Source organism: Rhyacophila brunnea, unplaced genomic scaffold (assembly GCF_057557595.1).
Source record: "Rhyacophila brunnea isolate RB1 unplaced genomic scaffold, BYU_Rbru_1.0 scaffold_21, whole genome shotgun sequence".
In the NCBI taxonomy this organism is placed as follows: domain Eukaryota; kingdom Metazoa; phylum Arthropoda; class Insecta; order Trichoptera; family Rhyacophilidae; genus Rhyacophila; species Rhyacophila brunnea.
This window is the reverse complement of record NW_028232871.1, coordinates 25,710,330-25,723,397: the sequence shown is the minus strand read 5'-3', so window position 1 is coordinate 25,723,397 and position 13,068 is coordinate 25,710,330. Positions and strand designations below refer to the sequence as shown.

At 33.4% G+C, this 13,068-nt stretch overlaps 1 protein-coding gene across 1 annotated transcript; it reads left to right on the top strand.

Moving 5' to 3' along the window:
- The first annotated feature begins 1,562 nt into the window (after window positions 1–1,562).
- Window positions 1,563–9,205, top strand: Gnmt (Glycine N-methyltransferase). Its single transcript, XM_085948703.1, has 5 exons — window positions 1,563–1,841; window positions 3,618–3,745; window positions 6,695–6,954; window positions 8,037–8,167; window positions 9,017–9,205. The coding sequence occupies exons 1-5, from the start codon at window positions 1,636–1,638 to the stop codon at window positions 9,180–9,182; spliced, it is 891 nt and encodes a 296-aa protein (XP_085804829.1). The 5' UTR covers window positions 1,563–1,635; the 3' UTR covers window positions 9,183–9,205.
- Window positions 9,206–13,068: the final 3,863 nt, after the last annotated feature.

Genomic DNA, 13,068 nt, shown 5'->3' with positions numbered 1-13,068 from the left:
GCAGACAAGAGTGCGTGATGTGATAGAGATCGCTAAGCAGATGAATGGCAATGGGCTGGACATGTTGCTCGGCTAGTAGACAACCCCTGGACAAATGCCGTCATTACAGTGGTACCCAAGGGCCGCTAAACGCCCACAGGGACATCATAAAACCTGCTAGATAGATGAGCTCATAAAGTTCGGTGGATGTACGTGGCAACAAAGATTTAGGGACCGAGAAAAGTAAAGAGAGCTATGGGGAGGCCTTCATCCAGCATTGGATGAGCCCCGGCTGATAATGATGATGTTAACATTAAGAATACTTAATAAAAGAGTAAAGTAAAATACATGACAAAAGGTGTGAAATTACACGATATATGTGCATAACTACATATTATAATATATAAACCAATAAAATAATAATTATCAAAGTATTGATATATATACAGTACACTCTCAGTATTTCGCCACTCGATTATCTGACAACTACTATAATCCGCCGTTACTTTACTAGTTGAAAGCACAAAATCAAACTCTATAATTCGCCAGTATTCGATTGTCAAATTCAGTAGTCCGCCGCGTACAAGTAAGTATACAACACAGATGAGACGGGTTTATTTTGGAAACTTCTCCTTCGTAAAACGTACGTTCATCGTGAAGAAAGTAATTTACCAGGGAGGAAAGTGCCCAAAGACCGCATCACAATTATGCCGTGTTCCAATGCAACCAAGACACACAAACTGAAGTTTTTGGTCATAGGGAAAGCCAGGAATCCTAAGCCATTCAAGAATATCTGCCTCACTGAACAACTGGTTGTGTCAAGTGATTTACTCTTTAATATTTAGTTAATAAATATGTATACTTGATTTTAATTATAAATAAAACCGTAATTTGGTAGGAAAAATTTCTCGAAAAAACTATTTTTACGAAATACCTTTTTTAATTTTTAGCATATTTTGTATGTATGCAGTATAATCTACCGCTTTCACTAGTTGGACAGTTGTCTGGTTTTTGGGGTGGCAGATTACTGAGAGAGTACTGAACTAAGTTTCCCCAAGTACCCAAATTGCCTCCTCCAGTCCCTTGGATACGTCATAAATACCTAAAACAGCGACAGCATTACATATTTCGATTTCTATGCTTATTCGCTGTCTCCGATACTCAGTTGAACGGCACTTACCCGTTTTATCAGTAAAGCGACGACTGATCTCAGCCACCGTCTTCAAAAAAGACGGTCCCCAGGATCCAAATGTCTTGAAACCCAGGCAGTCATATTTTTTGGCTTCGTTAGACTCAACTAAAAGAGCCGCTGAACCTGACAATTGAACTGATTTATTCAAGTGAGATGCTACAAGTGTATCCACCAAAGTGGCTATATTAATTTTGTTTTTAATAATTATTATCGAAACCATTTTTTTATGTAAAAATATTTCTCCCCTACACTGCACATCTTATTTAAGCAACATTAATCCAATAAACATTTTCCGTTGTAATAATATTTTGTACAACAACAAAGTATCAAAGGTGATGCAATAAAAAATATTTAAAACATTATTTAAGGCTAGCACAAATTACATATCTCCAGTCTTCACTTTGCCGCGCTCAATATAACTTGAGACATATATCAGCTGTCATTAGATTCATTCACATTCAACAATGGCAGATGCCGTATTTCATAGCCGATCACTCGGTATCTCGGCCGAAGGTGTGAAGGACCAGTATGCTGATGGAAAGGCGGCCAAAGTGTGGGAAATCTTTATCGGAGACCGAAATTCCAGAACACAAAATTACAAGAATTTCTTGGTAGGCTTGCTAAAGGAAAGAAAATGCAAGAAAATTCTGGATATCGCCTGCGGTACAGGGTAAGAAAACATTATTATTTTTTATTCTTCTTCTCAAAGTGCCGTATTCTATCGAAGATATAGGTAGTCTATCACTTGAATACGTGTATTAAATAAGGCTCTAAGTACCAAAAAGTAGTATTGCCTGTAGTTACAAAATACCGAGTCATTGCAGTAAAATTTCATGAAGCAGACCTTTTGAAAAATGTAATTTTACAGTGTGAAGCAATCACGGCAGCTTCTATAATTTTAGGTATTAAGAACTCGCAAGTATCAACACACCATCGTCAGCTATTTTATATTGAATACCATTGACCACTGCAGTGCTACTTACACCATTATAAACAAAACACGCCTTCGGACTTACAACGTCGACAGGTTTAATTATTTTGCTGTATTTTTTTGACTTGCTTGAGGCACTTAGATTATAGTTGAAGTTATTGGCGTTGGTATGTAGAACATTTTTCTATAAAAATGTCAGTTTTTATGTTTTTGGTACTTAGCGCCTTAATTAATACAGGTATTCACTTAGTGACAGTAAGATTTATCCAACAACTAATAAAAATATTTTTCGCCAAGGTTGACTATATACAGGTTGTGGCACTGAATTGCGAATTACGATGGTCGTGCTAGTTATTGATTATCTTTAAAGGCAATGCGGTAACCTGTTTGCAATAAATAAAGATTTTTCATTGAATATTTCATTCAAATTATTACCATTTATTTTAATTTGCAACAATCGTCATTTTCTACAGACAGGTTACCATATTGCATTTGAAGTATGAGTAATAACTATCACTACGATCGAAGTTTACAATTTGGTGTCATGGCCTGACTATAGCGGAAACAAAATCGTCCTTTAGACACTACTTGTTGAAACACAGTTATCAATAAATTGATCCAATCAACGCAAGCACCTTAGCAAGCAATTATTGTAAGTAACCGACATGTTTTTTAACACCAGAAAATTCATATCTCAGACTAGTCATATTAATTCTCCAATATCCCCCAGGTTTAATCAGCTCCACAGATTCATTAGTCAATTAAACCCTTTTACCGCATTACTTATATGTTATTTTATAATTTAGAATTTATCCTAAATTCTTTCAATTTATGCCGGTTTAATTAGTATTACATCTGTTTTAATTGGTAATAATTACAAGATAAAAAGAACATTTTATGTAAGTACGTTTTTAAATTTTCTGTTGAATTATTATGCTCAATATGCTCAAACTTGTACTTGATATGAAGTAAATAAAAACAAACAAACAAATATAGAATACTGAAATGTCATTTTGATTTCCATAGTAACGCACGTATATATTAATAATTTTGTTGCTAGGACCACCCCCTTAGCAACCAATTATAGTCTTTTACTTTTTACGGATTTTCTGAAATAACTTTCCATACAAAACAGAATTAACTGAAAATGAATTCAATTCTGCTTAAAGATGTCTAAAAGTATTAAAAGAATGCATTGGCATCGTGTTCTGATATATTCTAAAAGTTTGAAATGTCCGGCTAGTAGGGAAGTTAGTTAAAAATCGATTGCAAGATTTGTACTGGAAAAAAACAACCACCGGACAAACAAGAATACGAGATAGAATAAAAACTTTCTAAAATAGATTGCCCTGAATACGATAGATATAGGCTCACTAAATATGGAACAAAATGTGATGTTCTTTTTTTCTATTATTACCTACCCTACTTGTTAAATCGCCTGACAATAAGTAATCTCTCCATTTTAAACAATATATTAGTGAGAAGACTTAATAATATTCCTTTTTTCCCTGACAGTGTGGACTCGATGTTATTACTTGAGGAAGGATTCGATGTAACCTCTGTCGATGCTTCAGACAAAATGTTGAAGTACGCTCTTAAATCCAGATGGAATCGCAGAAAGGACCCAAAGTACGATCAATGGAGTAAGTTATAGTTTCCATAATATCTACAAAGTTAATATATAACGAGGATACCTATTTTTCTTAGTTCCATAATTGCATCAGAGGAGCTTCCATCAAGATCTCCAGTGTGCTGAATTAGTTAAATTCGTGATACATATTAGAAATCATGCACACTCCTTAATTCAACATGTTTGTATGTTACTCCTGGCAAAATTTTAGCACAAACATTTATTCAAAGGTTTTTATTGATTCATTACTCCCAAAAAATTTGGACCATAAAATATAATAATAGAAGGAGTCTTATACATTATTGTAAAGTTGGTAAAGTCCAGAAATTTTATCATCGTTTAGTTGCAATTCCTATTCTTATACTCTATGTAAAATGGCTGTAATTTTTTATGTTCATTTACTCGAGTGCTATTATAAACGTTTTTATACAAATTTTTCAACTAAATAATAATGTCGAATTGTAGATTTTTGACTACTTATTTACTCACCGTAAAAGTTGGATCTTCTTCTTATTGTGCCATCCCCTAGCGGAGGTCGGCCACCATCAAGGCGATCTTATGTTTGTCGTCTGCTACCCGGAACAGTTCAGTAGAGCTGCACTCGTACCAATCACGGAGGTTCTTAAGCCACGAAATGCGGCGCCGTCCTCTGCTACGCTTCCCATTGATCTTTCCTTGAATGACAAGTTGGGGAATGCTGTATTTTTGTCTTCTCATAGTGTGGCCGAGGTACTGTAGTTTCCTGGTTTTGATACTACTTAGAACTTCTCGGTCCTTCCCCATTCGATTGAGAAATTCAACATTTGTCACCCGGTCAGTTCAAGGAATTTTGAGGATGCGCCTATACAGCCACATCTCGAAAGCTTCAAGTCTCCGTGACGTCTCTTGGTTTAGCGTCCATACTTCCATACCATAGAAAAGTATTGAGAGAACATAACAACATACCATACGCAGTCTCAGACCTAAGTTAAGATCTCGATTGCTAAGGAGGCGTCTCATTTTGAGAAAGGCACTCTGCAATCTCAATTCTAATCTAACAGTTGGATAATAAATGTTATTTATAACAAAAGTTTGAAATTCTCTGCAATGTGCAGTAATTTGTAGCCAACTTAACTAGTGGTAACCATGACTAATGGTTCTTCTTTTTGCTTCAATTTCATTCATTTAAGTGCCCATCTCTATAAAAGAAGGTTTTTTCAACATCTTTGATTATGCCAGAGTAAACATTATATCGTCACTGTTCTGGCAGAAGACACTAATTCGAAAACATGACATATTGAATTAGTTATACCAAAATGTACCTTATTTCAAACTTTACCATCTGGAAACTTTCTTAATAAATAAACAGTCCTTATTTTAAAGGCATCCTTTTTACGATTACTTAATAAACTCACATGATAGACCATTTCAAACATTTTAACAACTTCAAAGTCAAATTACTCAAAACTGGTATTCTCCAGTTAGTGTGTTCTGCCAGAACAGAGACGATATGTAGTATGTCAAGTAGTAGTAGAGGTCAAAGCGTTACCTCAAATTATACAGAACAGAATATATTTTAACTGATTTTAAATAACCTATTAATTTGTAATCAAATATTTTAAGATTGATAATAACTACCATTATAGAAAACTGGATTGAACTTCTTTAGTTGTATAAATAGAAATGGCCTTTGTGAATGACAGTTTTATCTTTGTTAATAATGAACTTTGATAAGAGATTTATTTTCATTATGAAAGTACACACATACTATTTTTCTACACGTGTGTAATATGCATGTTATTATTCAGATTTTTGTATACTATAAAAATAAAGAATTATATTAAAATAAACATAATACATATTATGAAGTAATTTAGAAGTAAAGTTTCTCATACTTAATGTGAATCTTTACATTAATAATAGAATATACAGGCAGTCCTCGACTTTTGCACATAATTGGTTCCTAAAAATGTGTTTGAATGTTGAATGTTTGAAATTAGAGGGATGTAAAAAAGAAACATCTAAAAGTGTATTTTATCAATGGGTAAGTAAAGTTAACAATTCATATTAACAATTAGGTTTTTTCTTTATAAACTTGTCAAGAGATAGTTAAATACCACCCTTTTACGTATTTGAGAAGGTGACAAGGAGCGGAGAAGAGAGGAGCGACTGCATAGAAGTGCACAATTTTTGCATTATATAATGTTTGAGACTTTCACGGTTGTTTTGTATCGTAAAAGATTTTTGCGTTTCCACCATGTGTACTTCCTCCTTCATTCCACGACGTTTCGGGCTCTTTGCAGAGGCCATTATATCATGTCTTGATAATGGCCTCTGCAACGAGCCCAAAATGTCGAGGAAAGAAGCAGAAAGTACACACGGTGGAAACCCAAAATTCTATTACAATAGTTTTTGCATTATCAACAAAAATCTAAATTTTAAGAAATGTACGAAATAGCGAATTGTGCGAAAGTAGTAAAATTCGAAAGTCGAGGGCCGCCTGTATATTTATAACTTTTTGAAACCCAATGACAATAGTGTAGTAGGTAGTTAAAGTGAAACAATCACATAAACACCCAGGTTTTAAGAAAATCATGTAAATGTATCGTGACCTCACCAGGAATTGAATCCCCGGAGCTTCTGGATGAGACCCCAGTGTCAAGCATTGCTTGCATTTAGCCTAAAGTTAACATAGGTCTTCTTTTCTCTGAATAATCCTCTTGTAGTGGTCGGTTTTTTCTTTTTTACCTTCTTTTTGTTGTTGGTAAAATCGATGCAAAGGTCTACCAGTTAATTATTGAAAGGTTGCGTGCTGTTTATGACAAACGAGGAATTATATATTATGTTCCTCCTGTTGTGGTAACCTTATTTAACCAGACAATGGAATGATAAGATTTCCCAAATACCACCGAATATATTAATGATACTATGCTTAATCTTCACATTTTTCTCTAATATCCATATATTTTTGCCTTCTCTTCAGTCATCGAAGAGGCCAACTGGCTGACCCTGTACGATGACATCAAACCGCTGCTTAAAGACGGTGGCTTCGACGCCGTTATCTGCCTGGGAAATTCCTTTGCCCATTTGTTGGACTCTTACGGAGACCAGAGAGAGCAGAAGCTGGCTCTGGCGAACTTCGAGAAGTGCGTAAGGCCCGGAGGTTTGCTGCTGATCGATCACAGGAACTATGATTTTATCACAAGCACCGGATCAACTCCCACTAAATGTATTTATTACAATGTAAGAAATCAACATATTTATTTAATAATATGACATTGGTAGTTTTAAAGTCGGTAACTTCTATATTCCATCATTTTGAGATAATCGCAAAGAACGGCCAACCTCATTAAATTTAGGACTGCAAATAGAATATTTTCTTTTTGAAAACATATAGGTAGTGAAATAAAATGTTTTTAACTTCATTAAAATTAATATAAAATCATGTTTAAAGTTAGTCGTAAAATATTAAATATGAATATAAATGATTTAGCAACCAACCTTCGGTTTAATTCTTTTTAACTGTGACAAATGGGGCTGGATTTTATAATATATGTACATTAGATGGAAAAGTACCTACTTATAGAATCAGAAACCAGGAAAATTGGAGGTTTACTGACTTTGAAAATAATAGTCGCATATGTCAATTACGCAATTTCTATGTTGCTACTTCCTAGTTACCTTGGAAATAATTAAATAAATATACATTTACTTTTATGTATAAAATAATCTGTTTATTGAAATGTGACATTGTAATCAATACAACAGAGTAATTAAATATAGCAACAAGGTATGCGCCGCTATATATAATATATTAATTAATTCTTACTACAGTGTGTTACTATCAAACGGTGCCTTAAGCGTCTGCCTATAGCATCGTAGGTCCCAGGTTCGAATCTTGAGTCTGGCAAGTAGGGAGGCCCATATAATCTTATTAGGATTGGACATGGTTGAAAAAAAAATCTTTTTACATAAGCTTGGTCTTATAGGGGCTAATCGGTCTTTGTGCTTGGCGAGAAAAATAACACAAGAACAAGAACAAAGTTAATGAGAAACTTGATTTATTATAATCAAAATGTATTCCTAGTTAATAGATATTGTAGGACGCTGCTTACACGCTCCAATCTGGAACAAAATTTGCTAGGAGCAAACATTTGATACTGTCCCTCCATGTTTAGTGAAATTGGTTACATGCGACAAGCAATGGACAAATTTGAGGTGTTGCAATCAAGACGAGTTTGTATGTGTGACCTGTCCTGTAGAATGAATATTTAGTCTATTCTAATCAGTCTCAATGTTTTTAAAATTGTCTTTAACCATTTCAGAGCCAACACACGACTGACATCAAAACATCTGTTCTAATGGTCAGCGGGGAATCTCGCTTAGTCACCCTGGAATATGCAATCGATACATCAGATCTTCGACATGGAGAAAATACTGAAAACGGAAGTGTGAGGTAAATATCTCTTGTCTCTGTTAAATATTTCGAGAAGCCCAGATTTTTTGATCTAGATATGTATTTGGGTTATCACTGTGAGCTCCTTCTTCTCTCAATACTTCGGGCTTGCTACAGAAGCCATTTTCAAGGGAAATATATAGTGAAATGTACGTGTGAGAATGCAATGAATCCCAAAACATCAAGATAGGAAGAATACACATAGACAACCTAGATACCACAAAGTTAAATCACTATTGAAATGCCTCAAAGCCGTGTCCACAAAAAACAAGTTGCTGGCAACCTTGTTAAATTTTGATAATTATCGTGAAATTTAATGGCCAGTGTGGACACGGCAATGGCAAGCCAAATTCAGATTACTTAGCTAGTAACTTAGTTTTAAAACAATTAACTATAAATTCTACGATTTTCAAGTTATAAATGTTGTATTGGGCTACAAATCCATACATACTATTATTTAACTATAAGTTCAGTAGATTAATTTGTAGCGTGAAACACCTGTCACTACAAAACAAAATATTGCAAAACGACAATGGAGCCGACCACATTAATACAAATTCAATTAATATTTATATTAGATTTGTCTTTAGAAAATTACAAAGATGTATTGTGACCTCACCGGGAATCGAACCCTGAATCCCGATTTGAGAAATCAATGCCTTATGCATTAGACTACGAGGGTCGTTATGGTCATAGATAGGGATGTAAAATTGAGATACTTCTCTCGTCTCTTTCAAAATCCTTAGATACTGATGTTTATCAATAGTTTCTTTCAATATGACATCCCAAACCATAATATTAATATTTATTTTATCAATTACTTTTACGAAGACAATTATTTCATTTCAGTGAATTCCGCCTGTCATATTACCCCCACAAATTCGAAACCTTCAAGAAGATGCTCCAAGAAACTTTTGGCAAGAAAGCCACCTTCGATGTGTACGGAGACTTCAAAGAACTGAAAGACATCAAAGACCCTGCATTTTATATCCATGTTGTTAAAAAGAATATGTAAATAAACCTTATTTATTAAATATATTTGGTTTTTCATTTCTTCCTAATTAAAGATAAAACAAGATATATCGTCAGTGTTTTGTAAAAAGGGCGAATTAATCAAAATGCTATTTTACAGGAGGATTTTTAATTTATGATATTTATTTATTAATTACCTGTGAATGATTATAAATGTCTAACAAGTTTATAATAAAGCTTAAAAAGAATACTGTCCTTATAATATGATATTTTAAAAGGCAAGGAATATGTCACGTTCGCTTTTTTAATTCCTGTGGAGATACAAATTTGCCATTTTTATACAACATAGCAGCATGCAAGTGAAATACATATTGATTTTCATTAAAATCTCGATTTCGCCATAATGGTTGATTCGCCCTTTTTACAAAACACCGACGATATCATAGTTGCTTTATTAGAAACAGTTGAAAAACAAAAGGTTCCTCATAAAACTAGTCTGTCAGGGTCAGTGGCAGCCGATAATTTTTTGGATTGTAATTTTTGAGGGTGCGCTGGAAACTTACCTTATTGAAAAATGAAATCAATTTGGCGTTGTTTCTGATTTGACAAAAGGTTATTGACATTTGGGAAATTACCTGTATATTGTATATTGTATATTTTTAAAAAAACATGATGCGAGTTACTTAAATATTTATTGGATTAGTTTTATGAAACGATTGTATCTCTTATAGTAGATAAATACCTCTTACTTTTAACGGAAGCCATCTTATTCTATATAAGTACATTAGGTATCTTTAGCAATTTGTACACTGTATAAATCAGTGGCGAAGGGTGGAGGTAGGCTGTTAAGATCCGCCATAAACAGTGCACATTAAACTTTTTCAGACATAGATATTTGTTTTCGTTGAAATAAGACTACAATTTACAGATAATGTTGGTTAGTTTTTAAAATTCAATTAAACCCTGAGAAACCAAGCCATAATAGATAATAGTCAAAAAATACATGTATATCTATAAAATATCTAAAATTATGCAATTAAATCATACATAACTTTGAATATTTTATAAATAGAATAATATTTTATATATATTATAGTTTGGCGTAGGCAGGGCTTAATGAATTTAAAAAAAATAACCAAGAATATGTGCAATATGTATTTTTAATCCAACAAAAACAAATAACTATGAATGAAAAAGTGTGCACAATTTTGTCGTATTGCCCAAATTAGACTAAAACTATTATGGTTTCGTTTAGGCAGGGTTTGGTTGATTTTTAAAAACTAACTAACACCATCTGTAAATTGTAGTCTTAGTTCAATAAAAACGAATACATATGACTAAAAAAGTTTAGTGAGCACTATTTATAGCGAATCTTAACAGCCTACCTCCACCCTTCGCCACTGGTATGAATAATGATTATTATGAAACTGCACTTTGTGAAATAGTATTAAGATTTATTAGCTCATCACTAGAATTCATGAATTAATAATTTTCTATATTATAAATAACCGACATCATTTCGCGTTTAGTCAACACACAAGATAATGAAATATTATTTACACAGGATAATGAAATATTATTTTTCCAGAAATGCGGTAGGTAGCAAAATTATTTTTATCTTCACTGATTTAAATTGGTGTACACATAAATCAAAATATCTTACCGACATTGTATTTCTTACCAATTTTAAATTTATAAAATAATGAATTCTATTGTTTTTAGTTTTATAGGCATTTTACATACGAGATTGCTAAATATGATACTAAACATAATTTGACCGTGAACAGTAAGCTATGGCGTCTATAATAACAAATCATAATTCAAATCTGTAATTGCTCTCTACTCAGACCAATATGATGTCATTTCACCCGGTCGGCGCACGATATTCTGGAACTTACGCATGGCGAAAACTATTAGCACGTTGTTTTTTTATGGCTTTAGTTCATACTAAGCTTTGGGTTCATTTTAAGTAAACTAAATATATTGCCCGGGCGCAAATGATTTCAGTGAGGATGACGTATACGGTGCATAGTGACTGTATTATCACCTATTGACAATATGGGCACATCGGTTTATGGTTTGCATTACAATAAGTGAGCGATAATATTAAAAACCTATGAAGAAAAAATATGATTTACGATGTTGAACGATGTTTCATAGCAATGCAAGCAGTGCAGTGCACTTGTATGATGTTAGACCAGCCGCCGCTGGTCAGGGTACACTCACACAAATGTCCTTCTTTTGCAAACAAGTGAATGTGGTCAAAAAATTAAGTCAATATAATATTATCCTATTCTGCTGCTGACTGAATGCTTCTGTAAAAATGTATATAAGTACATACTGACACCTCGGAAAGGGGGTGGGAGCTTTAGGTACCCCCTCTCGCTTAATGTGCCTATCTGACGTTTGCTGTTTGTGTACTTCGGAGATAAAAAAAACATCGGATAACGCTTAGAAAACTGCGAGATTTGAGATTTAAAATTAAAAGTTGTCTGGGCTAGAAATTGCTGTCTCATAATCAACCCTGCTTATATTCCTATTAGTCAGCCAGTTAATGATCCTGGCCTCTTTAGAGTTCTGGAGATTTCCCTAAATGATAACACTTTTGGAAAGTGTCAATATACATATGTATTTGTGACCGCCCACTGTGTGAAAAGCATAAAATGTTTAACCATCATACACCATCAGGGCTGACAAATACGCATGTGAAACATAAGGGCAACAAAATTAACTAACAGGTAGGAAAGCAAATAGGACTACACAATCTAACAGTGGCGAAGACTCTATATTAATCCTTACAGCGCGAACGCCACAGCTGTTGTGTCCTGATTAGGGGGCCATTAGATATAATTAGCATGTTATTTAAATGTGGTAATTAAAAAGTAATTAAATGCTCCGCAGTGAATTGGTTAAACTATTACGGGACATTGAAAATATAAAAAAAATCATACAAATTGGTTTGGAGCATAATGTTGTGTCAACGTGTTCTTTCATTTTTCGAAATGTATCTTTCCTCTTGAAGTGACAATGTTTCAACTGGTATAAACAAAATGACAAAATAATTTTTTTATAATTATTGCTTTGTGTAGCCTTGGTCTTCGGCACTGCAGACATGTCAATAAATAGAAACACATGCGTCCAGAATTCATATAAATTGGATTTTTAATTTCAATACGTAATCTTAATTGATTTTGAATATTTCATGTTATGTAAATTATTGCATTAAATTAAAACGTAACTCCGGGAATATAATATTGTACTGTAATCAAACAGGGCAGCAAAAACTGTATAGTGGAAAATGGGGAATGGGACAATTGGACACCGCACTGTCGTAGACACGTATACAGAACGTAGACGAGGAATTTTAATCAATTTCTATCTACTACTTAGTAGTTTTAATTCATTTTACTCTTAACATAATGTTTTTTTCTATTGCGGATTAAAAATTACCATGCCAAAGGCTTTATATAAAATAAAAAAACCCTTTTTTCGTTGGAACTTAAACATACGCACGATTAAATCATTATTTACGTGTGCATATTTAAATTCTCAACAACTATTAAATCATAATATAATAATTTAAATATAAATAATAATATTAAATATTTTTTTAAAAGTACCTATAAGTACCTGACGTCTATTTTCAAATTGCGTGGCGTCCAGTTGTCCCGGTGCCAAATCGTCCTAGACCCTGGAAAATGTGAATTCCGGGCAAGTAAAATCGTGACACTGAGAAGATTAAATACTATGAAAATTTTTGCTACAAAGTCTACAGATTATCTAGACCAGTGGTGGCATGCGAGATGATTTTGGATGGCACGCGTTTAAAGAGAAAAAATACCTATAATAATAAATGACGAATAAAAGATCGCATTGTATAAAAAAATAGTAGGAAAATACTCTTCAAGAAGAAGCATTACGTTTAATGA

Coding starts and splice junctions, on each gene's coding strand:
- Gnmt (XM_085948703.1), top strand. CDS start 1,636: ATGGCAGATGCCGTATTTCATAGCCGATCACTCGGTATCTCGGCCGAA. Junction 1,842..3,617: donor GATATCGCCTGCGGTACAGG/GTAAGAAAACAT, acceptor TTTCCCTGACAG/TGTGGACTCGATGTTATTAC. Junction 3,746..6,694: donor CCCAAAGTACGATCAATGGA/GTAAGTTATAGT, acceptor CCTTCTCTTCAG/TCATCGAAGAGGCCAACTGG.